The sequence below is a fragment of the Arvicanthis niloticus genome, chromosome 24 (assembly GCF_011762505.2).
Source record: "Arvicanthis niloticus isolate mArvNil1 chromosome 24, mArvNil1.pat.X, whole genome shotgun sequence".
NCBI classification, from domain to species: domain Eukaryota; kingdom Metazoa; phylum Chordata; class Mammalia; order Rodentia; family Muridae; genus Arvicanthis; species Arvicanthis niloticus.
In genome coordinates, this window is record NC_133432.1 from 3,478,197 (window position 1) to 3,500,176 (window position 21,980).

The 21,980-nt window shown below is 50.6% G+C and overlaps 1 protein-coding gene across 1 annotated transcript in view; it reads right to left on the reverse strand.

Annotated features, from left to right (window-relative positions):
- The window catches only part of Myo18b (myosin XVIIIB), a 186,033-nt gene that overhangs the window by 71,356 nt on the left and 92,697 nt on the right, over positions 1 to 21,980 (reverse strand). Inside the window, exons 32-34 of the mRNA XM_076922279.1 lie at positions 19,713 to 19,817; positions 12,437 to 12,589; positions 286 to 399 (exon numbers count right to left, since the gene is read on the reverse strand). Coding sequence (XP_076778394.1) covers positions 286 to 399; positions 12,437 to 12,589; positions 19,713 to 19,817 — 372 coding nt within the window. The remainder of the gene's footprint in view (positions 1 to 285; positions 400 to 12,436; positions 12,590 to 19,712; positions 19,818 to 21,980) is intronic.

Sequence of the window (21,980 nt, forward strand, 5' to 3'; positions counted from 1 at the left end):
TTCTGTTGAATTCAGTGTCAAGCACCCAGTAGGCCCATAATCAATTCCCTTTGCTTCTTGGGTTGCTGAACACTCAGTAGGTCCACAAGTCCTCTTATTCTTCTTTGAGTGTGCAGAGGGGTTACAACAGAAGCCTGTTCCCACCCCCCAGGTGACTCGGTGTAGTCTCAAGGGGGTGCCCTCTAGATCCACCCTAAGCATCTTAGTTCCATACAAGGCTGTGTCCCCAGCAGGTCAATGCAAGACCCCGTGCATGTACTTCTGAGGGTATGGGAGGGACAGTACCAGGGTCTTGCTCCGGGTCACATTCTCCAGTTCACTGTGCATGCTCTCCAGGTCTGCAGTCAGCACCTTCTGGGTCTTCAATGCGTCCTCACACTTGGCCTCGCTCTGCTCCAGCTGCACAGGACAAGCAGAAGGAACCGGGAGAAGTTGCTTCTCTGAGACCCTCTCTTCCTCCCGGTCCAGCCCTAGTTGGCTACTCTCACACCCCTGTCTGTCAAGAAGCCATTGTGTGAGTGGGCAGTGTTTGTGCTCCAGGCCGTCAGCACTGTTCCATGACAGAGCTCTGAACTCTGCTGCAGGAGTGGGTTGTCCCTTAGCCCCATTGGACAAGCACCTGAGAATACCTACTCCCCACTCAGTTCCAGGCTCAGGACACACCACGCGGGGAGAGAGCGGTCAACTGCTCCTGCTTTCTAGAGAAGACAGGCAAGGACAGTTGTGACAACCTTCTAGGGAGCACAGGGATAGTGGAATCAACAGGACAACCATCATGGGAGCTTCGTGACTCAAAGGATGACAGAAACCTGCCAGCCCTGAACGGGGCTTGGGTCAAGCTGGTCTTCAAACCATTTAAAAGAAAAAATGTTCTGCACAGAAGAGCCTTCCTAAGCTTGGCTTTGACCAGATCTTACAGGCTGAGCCAGGAACTTAAACTGCCTTCTCACCCTCTGCCTGCTCGGCTGCTGGTAGCCTACAGTTACCTAAGCGTGCCCCAACCCCCCACCACGAGTGAACAATCCCACTGAGAAGCCCATATCGTCACACAAACCCCAAGCCCCGTGTGCATCCGGCAGTTTCTTTTGACCCCTGGAGTCTCCAAATAGAATACACCCTCAGTAATGCTCCAGACCGGAAACACCCAAGGTAAACACTCAAGGCTCCACCTCACCCAAAGACACACAGCTCTAAGAAACAGGTTCAAGCCCAGAATTCCCCAGAGACACACAATCTCCCTTCAGAAAACACTGACTCCTGAAGGTTTACGGATATAGCCAGGGATTACGGCCCTGCAGCTGTAATCTAGCACTTGGGAGGCTGAGGCAGGAGGAACAGGAGTTTCAGACCAATCCTTTCTACAAACAAACAAGCGAAAATCCCACCAAAGTTAAGTGAAAGGACTTGGCGCTAAGAGACCAGAGAGGGGTAGGATCGCAGACCAGGTCCTGCTAAAGATCCTCTCTGAGTGAGCATGTAGCAAGCTGACCGTGCAAGGAGAGGCAGGCAGAGGGTGTGTGCAGCTCGCTGGGGAATAATCCTCTAAACAGGCAAAGAACAGCTCTGATATCACAGTGCTCCACCCACATGTCACAGTGGTCATGACAGCAACTGAAGGAGCTGGGGTACTCCTGGTATTGGTTAAGGAGTCACCCACAGAGGACATGAGTCTTTGCTCTGAGTTGGGTCTTCCAAGCTGGAACTCTCAGGCCTCTGGTGAGGCGGGGAGGTCAGAAGAAGGGCTCTCCCACAGAGGTAGGGGGCAAAGCCCTAGTCAGGAGTCTCACTAAGGATAACTCTGTCCTGATAGAACCAGAGGTTGTCACAAGTGCAAACATCCTGGGGCAGAGGAAGGAGCTGAAAGACTATAGCTAGACAGCTGCGCCTCCAGGGGACAAGAGGGGACAAGGCTGAGGATGAGGTTGGGGGCTGGCTACAGGCTCCGAGTCTGTATTGTATAAGTTAGGGGTAGCATGCACGCAGACTATAAGGAAGAACTCTGAGCCCTGCCCTGCTCCGGATGGACGCTTTTCAGTGTAGCTCATCTAATCCCTACAGCAGCCGTTAGATCCTATCTGGTTGAAAGTGGAGAGCTTGTGCATGGCTGTCCACACAGTGAATGGAGGGATCTGAACCCAAGCCTGGGCAGCCTCTCAGTCTCCACCCATGTCTGTAGACTATGAGAAACATCTGTCCCCCAAACATCTGCGTTTGTGATCAACCTGATCATGCCCAGCTGGGAGACAAGCCTATGACTCTCCTGATAGGAGCTGGGGACTGAAGACATTGAGGTCAAAGGTGCCAAGAGACCTTTTTCCCTCTGGTAGCTCAGACAAGTGAAGTCAGGACCTCCAGGTGCTGGGCAAGCCCAGCCTAAGAGGCACATTTGTAATGATACAGTTGGAGCACCCAGATGGAGCCTAAAGACATCTGAGCCACAAACCTTCCCAGACCATTTGCTTTCCTACTTGAGCTGAGCTGGGTGGCTCGTGCTCAGAACCCTGAGGCTGGCAAGCAAATGAATCAAAGATGCACACACAGCGTGGACTAAGAGAAAGCTGCAAAACTAGTGTATGAGTGTGTGTGAGTATATGTGTGCATGTGTGTATGTGTGTATGTATCTGTGAGTGTGTATGTATATATATGCATATGTGTGTGTACATGTGTGTATATGTATGTGGATGTCTGTGCATACATATATGTACATGTGTGTATATGTGTGTGCATGTGTGTCTGTATCTGTGAATGTGTATATATGTATATGTGTGCATGTATGTATGTGTGTGCATGGGTTTATATGTGTTTATGTGTATGTGTCTGTGAGTGTGTGCATGTGTATATATGTGCATGTGTATATGTGTCTGTGTGTATGTATATGTGTGCATGTGTATGTGCGTGTGTGTGTGCATGCGTGCACATGCTCACGCACATGCATGTACTTGCTGCTCTTGTGCACAAAGGGTGGGGCAGACACCTGTGGTGGGGAGACAGGCCTCCAGGTTCCCTTCACAGGAGGAAGAACATTCTTCCTCTCATGGGGCTGGGGAGATAGAAATTTCCACAATCCCTCTGGTCCTGTGCGGTCACTGGATACTGCTAGTGGCTGCAGCCCATTCCACTCTGGGTGTGTTTGTGGGGGGATCAGCCTACCCTGTTACACTATTTCATTGCAGAGGGAGGAGGGTGACCTGTGACTTGCCAAGGTTATATTCAAGTCCCCAAGGCTCCAGACCTAAGTGTTCCTGGATCCCCCATACCCATCTGCACACAATTCTTGCTTACAGACCTCTTTTCTACTGCCTCTGCCCTCAATGCCTTCCCATCCCCCACCGTTTCTCCCATCCCACCTGCCCCCTCCCCACAGTCTCTCCACCAGCCACTAACATTCACAGGGGGTGACTGAGATCCCATCATATACGCATCAACTGTAAGCCTGGAATGGTTTTGCTTTCTCAGGAGAAGCCATCTGCCTGCTTTAAATACACGGGGGAAATGTTTTCTTTGGACTTACAGGGCTTCTAGACGAGTCAGCCAGACAGACGGAGAGAGGTGGGACAGGAACGCTGCATTTTTGTAGAGAGCTTAGAGCCTACATTTCTGGATTTAGTTGAACAACTTGAGGGATTTAAAAATACAGAAGAGAAAATGCCACAGGGGGACTATTCTGCCTGAGTTTACCGGGCTAGACTGGACATTTTCCAGGCTCAGCATGCCACCTCAGAGGCTGGAAGATGCCACCTTCAGTGTGGAGGTTTTTTCCAGAGAGGGTCACAGACGATTCACACTGCAGACAGCCCCAACCACAGGCAGCAAAAGCCATCACCTATTAAAAATGTGCACTGAGGTCTGGGGAGAAGGGAGAGTCTCGGTGCCTGGAAGCACTTGCTTGCTTGTCCAGAGGATCCAAGTTTGGTCTGAGCATATGGGAGCAGGGACCAGGAAATGGGGGAAAGTGGAGGCAGAGCCCACAGATTCCCAGGGTTTGGACTCCAGAGACCAGCATTGGGACATAAACTTATATACAGTTTTTCAGCCAAGTAGGATGCATTTATGAATTCAAGGGCAAATCAGGACACAATGTGTGTTGTTCAGCCAAATCTGACTCTTCTGCCCCTGAGCCTGCAGGGGAGGGGCTGATCTCCTGAGGAGATTTCCCTGAAGACAGGGGAAGCAGCTACTGTCCTCGCCTTGGGTCCTTTGTGTTGTCATACCGCAGGGGTGCCGGGAGCCACTGTGTAGAGTAAATCAGGACCCTTCGAGCAGCTGCAGAGGCCTGTGGCTCTCTGTCCCACTTGTTTCTCGCTAAGGGTTATCTCCACATCCCCACACCAACACTCATGGTAGGAGAGTCTAAACTGTCTATTGTAACTCTGCCTCCAGGGGCTCCAGTGCCCTCTGCTGGTCTTTACAAGCAACTACACTCACGTCACATACCCCTACACACATACACACACACATACATATAATTAAAATTAAATTTTAAAAAAATGTCAACAGACTCTAACCGGGGTCTGTGCAACGCACTGCAGATGGTCGACTCAAGATATGAGGTCCAAGACTACATGGTGACAATCATTGTTATTTGGGCCTTTACTGAGTGTTCCAGAACTGTCCTGTCCACGTGGAGACTACCACTCACTGGTGTGTCTGGAGTAGTGTTTTCAGTACTGGGAATTGAACCCAGGGACTGGACTCACACTCAGCAAGCACTCACACACTCAGCTACATCCCCAGACCTGGGTTCTCTCTTGTTTTGTTCAGCTCTCAGATGCCATGGGGAGCCTTCCACCTTTGTGTCAGGGGCAAACAGGAAAATGTTTTGCCCCTGTGGCAAACCAAGTGCCCAGACTTAAGGTTCGTGAGGATATTTACGAGACCATAAGTGTGAACACTGAACAGAAGAAATCGGCCTCCGCCCTCAGGCTGCAGTGAGACCAAACAAACAAAGAAACAAAAGCAAAAACCACACAAAACCTTTAGACCCAGTCTGTCCTGGTTTAGAAAACAGAAACTTGGTGTGTGTTTATACGTGGGGGATGGGGGAGAGACAGGGTTTTATTATATGCACGAGTCGGACTTGAACTTGTGGAGATCCTCCAGCCTCAGCTCTAAAGGGCGTGAGCGGCCATGCCCAGCTAGCACGGGTATCAGTGTTAAAAGTTAGATTTTGATGAGGAGAAAGGGCTCAGAGTTTTTCATGTGGCCACAGATGCTCCGGGTCGCAGGTCTGTGAAGATGCTGATGAAACAGATTTGGTAAAATGCCCCCTATTGTGAATCTGGGAGCTGGAAAGCTCAGTGGTGGGGAACTTAAGGACCATGTATCAAGTCCTGGTTACACCAGCACCACAAACAAACAGATATAAATTGCCAAGTATGGATACGAGCTTCTCTCCATTTCTACAAAAGTTTTAAGATCTTTGTAGAGGGCTTACCTAGAGTACAGGAGCTGGGCTATCCCCAGCACCTCGCAAACGGACTGTGGTAGCCCACACCTGGAATGGCGGCTCTCTGAGGTGTAGGTGGGCAGATCACAAATCAAGGTCATTCTTGACATACAGCACGTCTGAAGCTAGCCTGGGCTACACGAAACTCAGTTTCAAAGAAATAAGTATTTCAAAACAGAAAAATAGTGTGTGGGGGTAGTGGCATGCATGTGTATATGGTGTGTGTGCGTGATGTTTATGTGTGTGTGCATGTGTGTATGTGTATGTTGTATGTGTATGTGGTATTCATGTGTGTATGGTATGTGTATATATAGTGTGTGTTGTATGTAGTGTGTGGTATAAGTGGTATGCGTGTATGTATGGTATATGTTGAATATGTGTGTGGTTTATGTTTGTGAGATATATGCATGTGTGGTGTGTATGTGTTACATGTGTGTTGTGTGTGCATTGCATGGTATGTGTACATGTGTGGTGTGGTGTGTATATATGCATTGTGTGGTATATGCTGTATGTATGTGCTGTACATATGTGTATGGTATGTGTGGTGTATGTATAAATGGTATGTGTGTGGTGTGCATGTATATATGATATGTTATGTGCACATATGGTATGTGTTTGTGAGATATGCATGTGTGTATGGTGTATGTACATGTGTGGTATATATGTGTTGCTTGTGTGGTGTGAGTGTATACCTGTTGGGCATGGTGCACACATATGTAAGTGTTCTGGTGCACCCATGTAAGTGTTTTAGTGCATAGATGTAAGTGTTCTGGTTTTACACACCCATGCACGTGCATACAGAGGTCAGAGCATGTCCTAGAGTGTTCTCTACCACCCTTCACTTTCTTGCCTTGAGACAGGGTGTCTCCCTGAACTGGAAGCTAGCTGCTGTTAGGATCTGCCTGACTCCATCCCTGATGCTAGAGGTACAGCATCCTCAGCCACATTCTGAGTTTCTTAACCATTTTCAGGTCTTACTACTGAGCCACACTCCCTCAGCTCCGGCCCATCAGGTTTCACCCAATTCTTGTTTTGCAGCACCGCCCCAATCCATATGCTAAGCCTCCTCCTCAGATGGGTCACAGGGCTCCTGCCTTCAATGGGAATGGCTGGGCAGACTGCATGGAGATCTGCTTCCAAGCACCTGCCCAGGCTTCCCAGAAACCACTGTGCTCCTGCTCTTCTGGTGACACAGGATTAGGTCACGGGCACTGAGGCACTGCAGGGTGCCTGGTGGTGTACAAAGGATTGATTCTCCTGTTAGTGTCACCTTGGGGTCTCGGGGCTGTGCTACTTGTCTGGCCCTCCCCAGCTAAGCAGAGGCTGTCCTTTAGACAGAAAACTAGATTTTCCTGCCTGTAATGTAAAACCGGGCCCTCTTCACGCTTCGTTCATCACCGCCGTGGAAGTGTCAATATTTGTGGGCGAACAAACCTGTGACCACCATGTTTCCAACCAATTACAACCTGCTCTTTATCCTCCCCTGACAGGAGGTTAGGTTAATATTGAATCAATTCCCCCCGAACATCGTCCTGAGAGCAAAAACAAGAGCTCTTCAAATAAAACCCCCAGTGAGGCTGCTGTTCTGGGAGAGGGCTGGGGAGCCGCGTCCCCAAGGTGCCTGCTCACACAAAGACTCCCATCAGGGCATCTTCCCCAGAGCTTGTTAATTAGCCCTGCTGCCTCATGGAAGCACAGGTGACAGGTTGTGACAAATGCCCCAATTAAGGGCACAGGGGATGGATCCGGGGGTCATCTGTCTTCTCTGATGGGAACCCCAGGCTGGTAGTTAATCACAGCTGGGAATTCGTGGTGAAGAAGGGCAAGGCCTAATGGCCTAGTCACAGTCTCTGAGGGGAAGGGCCCACCAGACACCAGAGGTTCTGAAAGGACCTCGGGATGTGGCAGGCTAACATCTGAACATCTGGAGTCCTGCCATCCAGATGCCTGGGTTCAAACTCCAATTCTGCTTCGTATAACCTCTGTGATGCTGGACAAGGAGGATGCTTCGGTAGACAGTGAGTCAGGGGTGAGGTCAGGACATGATGACCTTTCACCCCACCCACGGGAAGCATAGAGGGTGCCAAACAATGAGTGCCAGGGGTCAAGATCAGAGGACAGGCACTCCTCAGGCAAAGAGGAATCTGAAGGTAGAAACTGGAGACCCACAGAGTCAGAGATCATGCAAAGTTGACTCTGTGGGAATTGATGTGGGGAAGGGCAGTGGGTGGGGTGCAGCTGGGATGATGGTGAGACCAGAGGGAAGAAGCTGGGCTCTGTACCTGGGTGCTTAACTCCACTGAACTCCATTTGAACCTGGACTTGGTACAAAGGATGGTGGGAAGTCGCCTGTAGATCTTGCAGGCAAGCAATGAAGACTATATTGAGATCTTTAAAATCTTTCTAAAGGTGAGGTGGCAGGCTGGGGTCTGGGGGTCTGGGGGTCTGGGGGTCTGGGTCTGGGTCTGAGTCTGGGTCTAGGTCTGGTCTGGGGCTGGGACTGGGACTGGGGCTTGGTCTAGGTCTGGGTTTGGTCTAGATCTGGTCTGGGTCTGGGTCTGGGGCTTAGTCTGGGTCTGGGTCTGGGTGTCTGGGTGTCTGGGTGTCTGGGTGTCTGGGTGTCTGGGGGTCTGGGGGTCTGGGGGTCTGGGGGTCTGGGTCTGGGGCTTAGTCTGGGTCTGGGTCTGGGGGTCTGGGTGTCTGGGTGTCTGGGTGTCTGGGTGTCTGGGGGTCTGGGTGTCTGGGGGTCTGGGTCTGGGTCTGGGTCTGGGTCTGGGTCTGGGGCTTAGTCTGGGTCTGGGTCTGGGTCTGGGGCTTAGTCTGGGTCTGGGTCTGGGTCTGGGGCTTAGTCTGGGTCTGGGTCTGGGTCTGGGGGTCTGGGGGTCTGGGTCTGGGTCTGGGCTGGGTCTGGGTCTAGGTCTGAGTCTGGGTCTGGGGCTTAGTCTGGGACTGGGTCTGGGGGTCTGGGGGTCTGGGTCTGGGTCTGGGTCTGGGTCTGGGTCTGGGTCTGGGTCTGGGTCTAGGTCTGGGTCTGGGGCTTGGTCTGGGTCTGGGCTTGGTCTAGGTCTGGTCTGGGTCTGGGTCTGGGGCTTAGTCTGGGTCTGGGTCTGGGTCTGGGAGTCTGGGGGTCTGGGTCTGGGTCTGGGTCTGGGCTGGGTCTGGGTCTAGGTCTGAGTCTGGGTCTGGGGCTTAGTCTGGGACTGGGTCTGGGGGTCTGGGGGTCTGGGTCTGGGTCTGGGTCTAGGTCTGGGTCTGGGGCTTGGTCTGGGTCTGGGCTTGGTCTAGGTCTGGTCTGGGTCTGGGTCTGGGGCTTAGTCTGGGTCTGGGTCTGGAGGTCTGGGAGTCTGGGGGTCTGGGGGTCTGCGTCTGGGTCTGGGTCTGGGTCTAGGTCTGATCGGGGTCTGGGTCTGGAGTTGAAGCTGGGGTTGGGGCCAGTGGAAGGGCACTTGGCTGGTATGCACAAAGTCCTAGGTTCCATCCCCAGCAGAAGAAGCCACCCCCAGTCAGGTGACAGATTCTTAGACAAGACACAAAGCCAGCAGAGAGAGAATTCCTGGCAGAAGATATACAGGTGGCATTTGACAAGGTCAGGGAGAGCACAGGACACGGATTGGAAGCTCTGCTGGAGGCAGTGCCAGAGACCTGTGGTGGCAGCGCTGCTCTTACAGTCAGGAGGAGCAAGCAGGACTCTGAGCAAGAACTTAGTAAACAATACAGAGGTCCATGCAAAACCCACTCCCCAGTTAACAGAAGCCAATCTCATGCTTCCTCTGGGATGGGAGGTTACGGACATGGATCAAGGCATAAACAAACAGATAACTAACCAGCGCCCAGGAGCTGCCACCAGCTTCCGCTCTCCTTGGAGCAGGTGCTAGCCCCTGCCAGCCCTGGTCTCACAGATGTTACTAGTGCGACACATATCTCAATTATCGATCTCAGTTGTTGAGATGGCTCATTTCCAGTTTAGTTTCAATGAACACATCCCATGGGAGTTAATTAGCACTTTATAAAGCACTGCACCTCGAAGCCAAATGCATACCCCTCTCCCGCAGCCTATACAGGTGAGTGGAGGAGGGAGCTGCCAGCCAGGGCCCTTTCTGACCTGCTGTGCCAGATGGGTTTATTAGAGGTGAGGTACTTATGTTACAAGGTCGCATGTAGCCCAGGCTAGCCTCAAACTTGCTATGTAACTAAGGATGATCTTGAACCTTTGGTCCTCCTGCCTTCATGTCCCAAGATCTGAATTTATGTGGCACAGGGCTGGAAGCTACCCTCTCCAGGGCTACAGACATGCAGAGAGAGCACGCTGCTAACTGCACCCCACCCCCATCCTAGAAGTCTTAACAAAGGAAATTCTATGGATTCTGTGGTATGAAGTCCTCTAAGAGGTCTGATGCCTTCTTAAGATAAGATAAAGGCATCCTTGATAGGTAGGAGCTATCTTGGGGTCACCCAGGCAGGATTTGAACTCCCTGCCTATCTCATATTCATGTCTCAGGGATACTCAAGGGGAACATGAACCTCTAGTGTTGACTAAGATCGGGGTATCTGCCCACACGGGGAGATGTTCTGTCTAAGGGAACCTTATCATGGTGCTGGTGGATAAGAAGGATCCAGGTCTGGCTGGGGCAGGAAAGCAGACCGTTTCTAACTCAGGCTTAACAACAGGAGAGAACAAAGGGAGAAAGGGCTAGAAACTACTGATCTCAATGTTCAGCTCGCTGAGGTACAGCTGTGTTCAAGACTATGAGACCTGGTCCATATCAGGCACTTGACACAGGTTAACAAGATCACAGCAGGTGAACAGAGGTCCAAGCCCTCGGGATGGCTGGCATGTCTTGCGATACGTCCCTGGGTAAAGTGCTCGGTCAGTCTCTTAGCTCCTGGCTTCTCCGTGAGTACCACGGGCTAAATGCAGAAATAATGTAGCTGCTGAGGCAGTGGTAAGGATCATCTGAAATAACACAGTGTTCGGCCAAGTCTCACCTGCAAATCTCAGCAATTTAAAACAGAGTCAGGCAGGCTCGGCTTGAAATCGCCAGCGACTCCTTTCTTACCCTTCCCCTCGTTCCTCCCTTCCTCCAGACATAAGGTCTCCACCCTTGGTAGGGGAGGCTCTGGTGATTCCCTACCCAGGACTTTGTTTCTTCCCTCCTCCCTCAGAGTCAGGCCATTGCATATACCTGTGCCACTGCTTGGCTCTTCCACCAGATCTGAATTTCATAGGCCTGGCACTTCACCTGTCTCACAATCCTTCCTGTATCTCACCCATCCTGTGGTATGCAGCAGGTTCTGTATAAATACCCGACAAGCAAACACGTACTGCACACAGCAGCTCCATGCAACGTTGGCTGGCTCTCCTTCCCCCTCTTCTCCCTGCCTGCACCGTCTGCCTCTGTCCCTGGGGCCTTCAGGCATAGGACAAATGCCAGACACCAGCCAGGAGCTTCACTGGTTCCGGGAGTCATCAGTGCTTTATCTAATTAGCTCTCATCCTTGTATCCGGACACATGTGTCAGGAGCCAAAGCAACTGCACCCTGACCTCTGGTCCAGCAGCTCCATTCCTACCATCATTTCCATGACAACAGCAGCAGAGAGCCAAGGCTGTGGATCCCTTTGATGGGAGCCAGATACAGAGAACAGAAAAGAGGACTTTCAGAAGAATGAGGCCCTTTGATTCTGCTCAAGCTACCCCCACCAAAGGACTGTTTCCTGGGAACACACATCTTAACCCTGTAGAGGGACACAGGAATACTCTTAAGCAGGTGGGGAGGGGCACCCCAGGTTCCTTCGTCAGAAAAGTCACCTGGGGGCAGAGGAGACTTATAGGCTGAGAGGCAAGAACAGGGATGTGAGTGTGACATGCTCATTCTTCAGCTGAGCCGAGCTATCCAGGCCTCCCCACTCTCCTCCTACAAGCAGGAAGATTCAATGTGCCAAGAGAGACCTAGGTTCTGCCCTCAGAGTCAAAAGTCCCAGGTCCCAGCTCTGTCTCTCACTGTGTTACTTAACCCCACACATCACCACCACTAGGCAAAGTGTTCCCATCTATAAAATGGGTACGGGGCGTTCCTCAGCCTCTCTGAAGCTCTCATGGTGACTAAGTGCCTGCCGATGACTCCAATATGATCATGAAGGGAACATGAAGTCATCAAGTGCCCTCCTCTGCCCAGGACGAGGGACTTGCAATATTCAAACAATGAGGGTCTGGGTAATGGTGGTTACCAGGATAAGAATGACCGGTGAGGGGAAGAAGGATAACCAGATTGAAGGATGGATAGCCCAGTGGGTGGCCCAGTATGTCTGGGGTGATGGAACTTAGATTGTTTGGTGGTCCTTCCCTAAACCCTCCCTCCCTCTCTCCTTCCCTCCCTGCCTCCCTCCCTATCTTCTTTCTGGCCATGAGGAGAGCATCTCCACTCTACTATGCTCTCTCTCCCATAATGCTCTGCTTCAGCACATGCCCACAGGGATGGGGCCAAAGGATCATGGACTGAACCATTGAAACCTCTGAGTAAGCAAGCCTCTGCTGACTGGCTACGACAAGGTACTGAGCTGTCCAGAGGTGCCAGTTGATCGATAACACACACAGAGAATTCAGTACATGGAGGAGGTGGCGAAGGGATTCCAACCAGTGTCAGGTGGTAGCCCACGGAAAACCTGGACTGGCATCGTTAGCATCTGAATAGACAGCCACAGCTATTCTTGATTCTGCCAGGAGCTGACTTTGCAATGTTAATTCTATACCCAGCCCCGGTGGCTACCAAAAGCATCCATTCACGCACACACACACCAGCCCCAGTCAGTTTGCCCGAGCCTTAACCTGCTCATGCCCTCCGACAATTGGCTCCACCCAACAGAAGTGAACACACCCTGCCCCTTGCCTCCCATTGCCAAGTGACTCCACATCTCTGCCTCCCTGATGGTCTGGGAAAGCCTCAGGCTGTCTCCCAGAAGAGCCCCTCTTCCACCGAGGGCACAGCACTCACCTGGCTGTGCACCTTCTCCAGCTCCTCCTTGCTGATTGATGTCTTGCTGTCTTCAATGGTGACCAGAAGGAGTTGAACGTCAGACAACAGAGCGTGTGTCCTCCTGAGGTCTCTGCGGAGACGCTTTTCTACGTCAAAGTCACGGTGGCCAATCTGGAAGCCAAGAAAAGGTTAGTTTAGACAGTAACAGCAGTGGCCAGGACCAAGGTTCTCAGGGACTAAACTCATGGGCTCAACCTCACCTCTCCCATGACATGGTGGCCCATATCTTTAAAACTGGAGCTTGTGAGGCCGAGGCAGGAGGAGTGCTGGGAAATGGAGGCCAGCCTGGACTACAGTGTATTTCAAAACTTCAAAACAGAACACCAGAAAGGTACTGTTTTCCATGAGTCTCATCTACTAAATGGGATAGCACCAACACCGGAACTGTGGAACTAGATGCTTGTTCAGCCTCATGAGTGCTTTGCCTCAGCCTCATGCCTCAGGGTTGCCATAGGTCCATGCACAAGACTCCACCAGCATCACCATCACCTGAAAGGCTGGGCCCCTTTTCTTTTGTCCTCTGCCTCAAACTAAGAGCTTCCATGCCAGGTAAGCCCCTGGTTGATACCTAGGCTCTCTGGAGAAGTGAGGGGAGCCCAGGTAGGCAGGGATTGGAACAGGCATGAGGAGCCCCCTGCAGAGCTTACTGACATGCTTCGGGGTGGGAGAGGGGGTCAGCTGATCCACACAGAGACCCTCTCTGCTTCACCTCCTGGTATGCTGCAGGTTGCTATGGGGTCCACCATGACTCTCGGCAAACAGCAACCGTGTTCCTTCCAAAACCCCACAGGAAACGTTTGATATATGAAGCAGGTCTCCTTGGCTGATTTGAAGGCAGACCCGGGACCTGCTTTTTTGTGGATGGAACTTAACCCAGAAATGAACACATTTCCTCCCTGCAGAATTCTGAATTTGCAAGGGAACAGCGGATAGGAAGGTCACAAAGATGCCACATCCTGTTTTAGAGGTCTTAACTCCCAGAGGCCAATGAGATGGGTGCAGCCGAAGCATGGGGTGAACAGGATTGGACTGGAACCCTATATGAACTCGGTGTCCCCCTAGAGACACCAGCAAGCTTTGTTGTTCCAGGAACATCCAAAGGCCAGCAAGGAACATGGGACCACCTGATAGAGGGGACACTGAAGAGAATCAGACTCCTGTCTCTTCATGGGGCAATGAGTCTCAACTTGTGAATCATGGTCCCTATGGGGGGGGGGGGGGCAGTCAAAGACCACAAATATTCACGTCACAAGTGATAACAGTAGCGAAATTACAGTTATAAAGTAGCAATGAAAATATTTCTTTGGTTGGGGGGGGGGGGCACCACATGAACGGTACTATTGAAGGGTCACCATCAAGGAAGGTGAGAGTCACTGGCTTTTGGACTGGCTTTTACATATTGTGGATCTCTGCCTGCCTGCCAGCCTGACTGACTGACTGACTGACTGACTGACTGACTGACTGACTGACTGACTGCCAGACGCCTCTCCTGGGATGCTAAGAAGCCCAAGAGTATTCTAGAAGGAACACATATTAAGAAGGAGGTGACTTGTGCTTTAAACTTCAACACAGCATTTGCTGGCAGTGGGAACCTGAGTGATGGCTGCCACCCAGCTGAATTGGAGCTTCCCATCTCTAAGAAGAGGGTTTTGATAAATCCCCTTCTCTGTGTTGAGATAAGAGAAGGATCCGGAGTGATAAGGGGTGGCAGTGCACTCTGCGTGTCAAGTGCTTTGCAAACAGAGAGGATTAGGGCGACTGCTCGGTGACCTGGCATGCGCGCACACAGATTTCATGTCACGATTTCTCCACGGCCAGCTTGGGATTCTTTGAAAAATGAGTTGGCTTTTAGAATACAGCCTCTCCTCCCTCGGATGGATCACTGTGGTAAATTTAAAACACTGGTCTATGGTATAAACACACACACAGCCAGAGGGATGGAGATCAGGAGCTGAGCTGAGCTGCAGTCTGGGCTCCCTGCCACTCTCTGTCATATACGGTTGCACTTTAACTGCCTTGACAATCCCTTAAAATACACATTGTTGTTATTGTTATTGCCTTTGTGAATGTAAGACTATCTTACATTTATGGAGGGCATTCTTCCCCCCCCCTTCTCTTCTCCCTCTTGCTTTGCCCCCTGCTTGCTCCAGCCCAAAGTACACGGTAGCCGCCTTCACATACCCATATGAGGGCATCAGATCTCATTACAGATGGTTGTGAGCCACCATGTGGTTGCTGGGATTTGAACTCATGACCTCCTGAAGAGCAGTTGGTGCTCTTAACTGCTGAGCCATCTCACCAGCCCTATGGAGGGCATTCTAAGCATCCACGACACTTCTAAATACTTTGAGGGGTGAGTTATATTTAATCTCCATGATAAACACAAGATTTTCATCATATAGGTGAGGGGACTGAGGTTGAGAGGGGTGATTTGCCCAGGAATACACAGAGTTGGGGTATGAACTCAGCTGCTTTGGCAAGAAAGAGGCAACTTTAGCAAGTTATATCATCAAGGAGGTGTGTTAACTGACGCTATCACCACCACTGCCACCATCATCACCACCATCATCACCATCACCACTTATCATCACCACCATCCTATTTCACTGAATGGACATCTTGCCTACACCTATGTCTGTGTACCTTGCATGTGCCTGGTGCCTCTGGAGGCCAGAAGGGTCTTCAAATCCTTTGGAACTGAAGTTACAGGTGGTTGTGGTTTAAAATGTGTGCGCTGGGAATTGAACCTGGGTCCTCAGCAAGGGCAGCTAGTGCTCTGAACCACAGAGCTGTCTCTCCAGTCCCCACCTTTTCATTTTTACAAGAAATGGCACTGAGGCATGGAAGAGACAGCCTGGAGATTGGGGTTAGCCGCTCTGAACTAAAGGTACAAGGAGGGTGCCCCAGATAGCAGGCACTTCAGAAGCCAAGCAAGAGAGCAGGCTGGCTGGCACGTGAACTGTCATGTGATTGCCCCAGTAGATGGAAAACCTCAGGGTGGGATAGGGGCAGTCACAAATTAGGCAGTGGTTTGGGCTCTCAGAGCACAGGGACAGGACACATCTGCACATGGCAGGCGGGGGATCTACCTGGGCCACAGTGCTGCCAAGTGTATATGGAGAACCCAAGGGTCTCAGCCTAGCATGTGGGTCTCTAACCACTGCCCCACAGTGCCTGATGGGACTATCACCGGAAGTCCCGGTTCTAATGTTCTACAGTCGGGTTTTCTATGATGTGTGAAGATTCTGGGCTTCTCTGTCTGCTTTCCCTCTGGCTACAGCACACAGCATTCCTAAGAAACAAATTGGTGCTGGCTGCGTGGTCGGAATGGCTGTAAACGCAGTCGCCACCGTGGTCCCTTGAAATGTGGACATTGCCGGCCTTGTCTGGCCTTCTGCTAACAGAATCCACAAGAAAATCTCAGCCCAAGCTGTCCTCTCCATCGTAATGGAGGAGGAGGGTGGAAGAGGAGGAAGTGGGAGGGGAGGAGGGGAGGAGGAGGAAGGGGGAGGGGGGGGAGAAGGGAGGAGGGTGGAAGAGGAGGAAGTGGGAGGGGAGGAGGGGAGGAGGAAGAAGGGGGAGGGGGAGGGGGAGAAGGGAGGAGGGTGGAAGAAGGGAAAGGGAAAAGGAAGAGAGAGGGTAAAAGGAAGGAGGGAGAGGGGGAAGGGATGAGAAGGGATGAAAAAGGAAGGAAGGAGAAGGGAAGGGGGAGGACGGGGAGGATGAAGAGAAAGGGAGGAAGGAGAGAGAGGAGAGAGGGTAAAAAGGGAGGAGAAAGGAGAGGGAGGAGGGAGGAGGAGGGAGGTGGGAAGAGGGGGAGCCTCCTTAGATTATTGGGAAGGAAGTGTCTTTCTGAGAGCTCACCGATTCAGGATTCACGTGTTTCTAGTTAATGAAACCTAGAACCTTTTGCTTTAAAAAATGGTCTCAAGTTGCCAAGGCTGGCTTTGAACTCTTGTTAAATCAGAGGGCCAAGTAAACCAATGTGGGAGATGCTGCATTCCTCTACAGGAGAAGTGACTCAGAGGGGAGTTCTCCACCAAACAGCAGCACAAGGTAAGATTTAACAGGTCTTCCCAGACTAGAAAACCCGCAGTGGGTGAAGATTTAACCTGACAAGAGTTACTGATCACACACACACACACACACATACACACACACACACACACACACAGTGGAAACAGTCACATGACCAAGCCTTAGTGGCATTCGCACTGAGCCAGGGGTAAGAAAGGCACATTTGCTGATCCGTCCCTGTGCACCTGAGGCCAGTGGGTAAGTTGGAGGAGAACCAAGTGCCTATTCCTCTTTGAAACAGTTAAGAAATTTTTCCTATGTCCAAAGAGGCAAAATTGTTCTCATTTCAAATCAGTAAGATCTTGAACATAGAAAGGCCTAAAATATTTGACAGATAAACATTACGAAACAGTGAAGTCGTCAGTGTTGCTACACACAACGCTAAGATAGATCACGGAGGCTTCTCGCAGGCCGCACGAGACGATTAAATAAAAAACAAAACGTGGAACAAGCGCTGGTCATAAAGCTGTGGAAACCAAGAGTTTCCTGGAAATAAAGCTAATTAAGGTGCTTGTGACACACGTGGTTAGGAAATTAAGCAGTGCGGGGGGGGGGGGGGGGGAGAGGGGAGGAAGGTGGTGGCACAGAGAGATGAGGTTTGAGCTGAGGTCAGTAACAGGGTTTTAGCACGAAGCTGACAGTTGTCTCCAGTCTAACCTGCAAATCCGCTGTCCCAATGAAACGAGTTTCCTTATGGAAACCTTTTCTTTCATATTTTTTTTAAAAAATTATTGTTATTTTATGCATATGGGTGTTTTTGCCTACATATACATGTCTGTGTATCATGTGTGTGCCCTTGTGCCCACAGAGGACAAAAGGGGCTTTGGATATCCTGGAAATAAAATTATAAACAGTTGTGAGCCACTGGGGACAGAACTTGGGTCCTCTGCATGAATAACGTCTTTCCAGACCCTGACATGCTTTGCTACTGAGTTTTCTGTGGGTGGAATGTATATTAGGCTGGCCTAATGCGGTTTGTGTTCCAATGTTAATTCAGGTCCCCCAAAACTGTTTGCATAAGAGAGTTAAGCATGAGACACTGAGGGACCCTTCCCCCCAGTTAATTCTGATTGGTAAATAAAGATTGCCAGCAGCCAATAGCTGGGGAGAGGAGACATAGGTAGGGATTAGGTTTTTCAGGCTTGGGACCCTGAGGAAGGAGAAAGTCGCCAGGCCTTAGAAGAGTGTGCAGGACAGAGACAAAAGCCGCCATGGGGTAGGGAAGCAAGGAGAGAACCCTGGGCTCTGGGCCAAAAGAACGTGGCCTGGAGGGCAGCTGACTAATTGAGTAGCCAATATGAAACATAGAAATTAGTAAGTAGTAACTCGGAGTTATCGGTGGGAAGTAGATTCTAACAGCACCGAGGGTAGGCAGCTGCCCAGCTATTGTGCTGCTTAAGGCTTATTAAAATATAAAGGCCGTGTGTGTGTGTGTCTTTAATCCGGGAAGATAAATGGTCAAAGGTAGGAAGGAACCCTGCACCAGGATTTACTAAAATATTCTTACTATAGGAATATGGAGTACCATGTAGGCTAGGTAAGCCCTCTACCATTCATGTACACCCCCAACCTGCATCTTAAGGTTATTAAAGACTCAAGAAGACAAGATTATTTTCAAAGATAGGCTGGGTAAGATGCCCCTATGTGTTCTAGCTTCCTTCCTGCTGCTGTGATAGAAACCATGACCAGAAACAACTTGGCAGAGTCAGTGTGGCTTACACTTCCGGGTTACAGTTCACCACAAAGGGAAGTCAGAGAAGGAAATCAGCAAAAGCTTGAAGCAGACACCGTGAAGGGATGCTGCTTGCTGACTCCCTCGAGCTCATGATTTGCTAGCTTCTTTGTACAGCCGAGCTGCCTAGGGTATGATGCCACCCACAGTGGGCTGAACCCTCCTACATGAATTGACTGTCCACATGCATGCCCACAGGCCAACCTGGTCTTGCTAATCCCTCAACTGTGACTCCTTCCTAAGGTGTCTTGCGCCTGTGTTAGATAGTTAAAGCTATCTAGGACACTGCAATTTATCGAAAGCTAGCCAGCAGGACCAGATCGTGCAGGAACAGAGAGAAGCTTGAAGCCAGTAGAATGGAGATCTGTACACACCCACAGCATGAGGGATGGTGGAGGGAAAAAAAAAGGAAAACTTAGGTATCTACTTTATACCACACACCTACATGAGATGGATTCAAACCTAATTATATGCACAAAAAGAAGTTTAGAGCTTTTAAGGCATATGGTAAATTATGAACTAAAATTAAAGAAGGCAACTTTAAAGTAGGAAGCGAAAGCCATAAATGCAGTCTGTTTGGCTGCATTAGAAACACTTTATTAACCAAAGGGCATTATCAACAAGGGTGTGAGTTATCCATAGGCAGAGCTATTGAAACGTAGATTATCAGAAACTGGTTAGCATCCGTACACAGATCATGAACGATTCCCAGAAAATACAGAAGCCAATCGCCATGACCGGATGAGTCATGGAGACGAAACTGCACAGCCTTCCCGGAGACAAGAGACCTGCAGTGCCAGCTCTGGGAAGTTACAGTACACACTGTGGCAGCTTGTGGTGGGTGGTATGCTGAACACACCCACACACTGTCTCCACCACAGGAGGCATCATTTTCAGAATGCTACAGAGACAGGCTGAGGTCCCCAGAACAGGGACAGGGACAGGCCTGAGGGTCTCTGCTAATCTACATGCTTAGAGCCATTGACAAGCTTTCCCCCAAACAGACAGCCAGCAGAGATAGAAGACACTCCTGCCTGGCTCCCAGTTTGGCTCCCAGTCCTGGGAAAATCTTGTCCCTACAAGGTCAGCTGTGGGCATGGTGGCCATCCATACCCAGCCCCTTAGTACAAGCATTGTCTACAGTTGACTGCCTACAACCACCGACGGCCCGACTGAGGCCACTCTATTTACTTCCCTGTGTTCTTTTGAGAATCCTGCTGGTCACCAGCAGGTCCAGAGAGTTTCAAAGAGTTAACAGGAAGGGTGAGTAGAGCAGCATGTACTTTGGGGACACATGGAGAGGCCAGCTCAAAGGTCTGTCCTCGGCCCTTCCTGAAGACCAAAGGCTCTCTCCGTGTGGCTGGCTTTCTCATGCACCCAGCTATCTCATGGAACCCCCAGATGTCCCCACTGTGTGTGCCTTACCTGGTCACACAGGGTTCCAATCAAGCCTTCCAGGTCATGCTTCTCGTGCAGAACCACCTGTTTCTCTTCATATTCCTGTTCCAACTGCATCTCCAACTGACGGAGCTGTGGACACACAGGACAGATGTGAGCACCATTGGATGACTCCTGAGCAACATAGAAGGGTATGTCTGTGAAAAAAGCCAGGAACCTAAAAGCTTGGGACCTAGGCAAGAAAAGGTTTAGCTGGTCAGACTGGGGGACCCCTTTGGCACGTACTGTGAAGTTTGCAGTCATGGCCACTGCTTGAATATTTTTGCATATTAGCACGTTGAATGTGTGTACACGTGTGTGTGTGCATGTCTTAGCATGTTGAATATGTATATGTGTGTGTATACATCTTAGCATGTTGAGTAGCTCTGTGTGTATGTGCACATCTTAGCATGCTGAGTGTGTGTATGTGTGTGTGCAGGTACATGTTGACTGATGTATGCACATGCCGAGGACAGAATTTGATGCCTGGTGTCTTTTATCATTCTCTACATTACATCTCACTGAATCTTGGACCTACCCATTGACTAGACTGACTGAACCTTCGAGCTCCCAGAATCCTCCTGTGTCTGTCTGCCCGACCCAGAGTCACAGAGGCTTCACTCATACGGAGCTTCTTACTACGGATGGGGGATCTGAGCTCAGGTCTTCCCTCTCATGCATCAAGCACGTGACCCACTGAGCCATCTCCTCTCCCCCAGCCCTCTGACTTCTTAAGGCTGGGTGGGTACCACATGGCCTTTTAAGAGACAGATCTCTTTCCTTGTTCCTTGGAAAAGGCACCAGCCAAGGGACATGTGGTGTTATGTGGATATACCAATTGGTGGTATGGACTATGTGAGTTCTCTCTACTTCCCAGTGGGATGGGATTTAGAAGGGCCCATTGGGAGGGTGAAGGTCAGAGGAGGCTATAAGAGTGTCACCCCACAACAGGATTAGTACCCTTATAGAGAAAGACACCAGATAATCAGATGCACCTCTTTCTCCCCTCTTTCTCTTCCCTTTGCTAAGGACACAACAAGAGGTGGCCATCTACAAGATGACCTTAACCAGAACCCCTGAGCCAGCACTTGATCGTGTACTTCCCAGGTCACAGATTGATGACAGTGAATACCTCATGGAAACCCCGGGCTACAGTGTCTTCCTCCCACAGCCCCAACTAATAAAACATCTGAGTAATAGCACTTTATCTAATTTGCAATTCACTCTGAAGCTGGCGGGCTCCCCCGCAGTCATCCCACTGATGGTAAAACCCCACCCCCTCCATCCTCCATGTACACAGGAGCTCATGTCACAGACGGGCAACCAGGTACCCTGAGAGGAGTTAGTGTCCTTTTTCCTAACACCAAACACCCACAGCATCCCCTCAGGTCACTAATGTCTCCTGCAGGAGACCCTGAGGGCTGCCAGCCGAAGAGGAGCCACCATCAGCATCTGTCACAAGGAAAGAAAAGCTCCCACCTGCTCCCACACTCTGCCTTTATAGATCTGTCCAGGAAACGCTGAGTTACAGATGCAGTCAGTCTGGGTCAGCAAGATAGCTCAGCAGTTAGAGGCATTGTCACCTGAGTGCAATCCCCAGGGCCCACACAGAGAAAAGAGAGAACAAGTCTCATAGGTTGTCCTCTGACCTACATATACACACACACTCACACTCCAATAAGAAATATAGTTGCCATGCTTCTGTCTGCTTCTAAGAGATAAAAGTTACTTAGAAAAAATATCCCCAAATAATAAAACATCGGTGTCAAGCACATCCTGGGAGAGTGTGAAGAATATTTCCCTGTGGTTCCCAAGTTTAATGAGAGGAGGGAAGGGGGAGGGAAAGGGGAGAGAGAGAGGATGGGGGAGGGAAGGGAGGGAGAGAGAGGGAAGGGGGAGGGTAGTGGAGGACGGGGGAGGGGACAGAAGGAGAACGGAAGGGGAAGGAAGGGGGAGGGAAGGGGGGAGCAGTGCTCAAATTCCAGGAGCCATGGACACTGCTGAAGGAAAGAAATTTACCCATTGTGATGGTTTAAATATCCTTGGGCCAGGGAGCAGCACTATTAGGAGGTGTGGCCTTGTTGGAGTGGGTGTGGCCTTGTTGGAGTGGGTGTGGCCTGTTGGAGTGGGTGTGGTCTTGTTGTCGTGGGTGTGTCGCTGTAGGTGTGGGCTTCAAGACCCTCATCCTAGCTGCCTGTAAGTCAGTCTTCCACTAGTATCCTTCAGAGTCAGTCCTCTAGTAGCCTTCAAATGAAG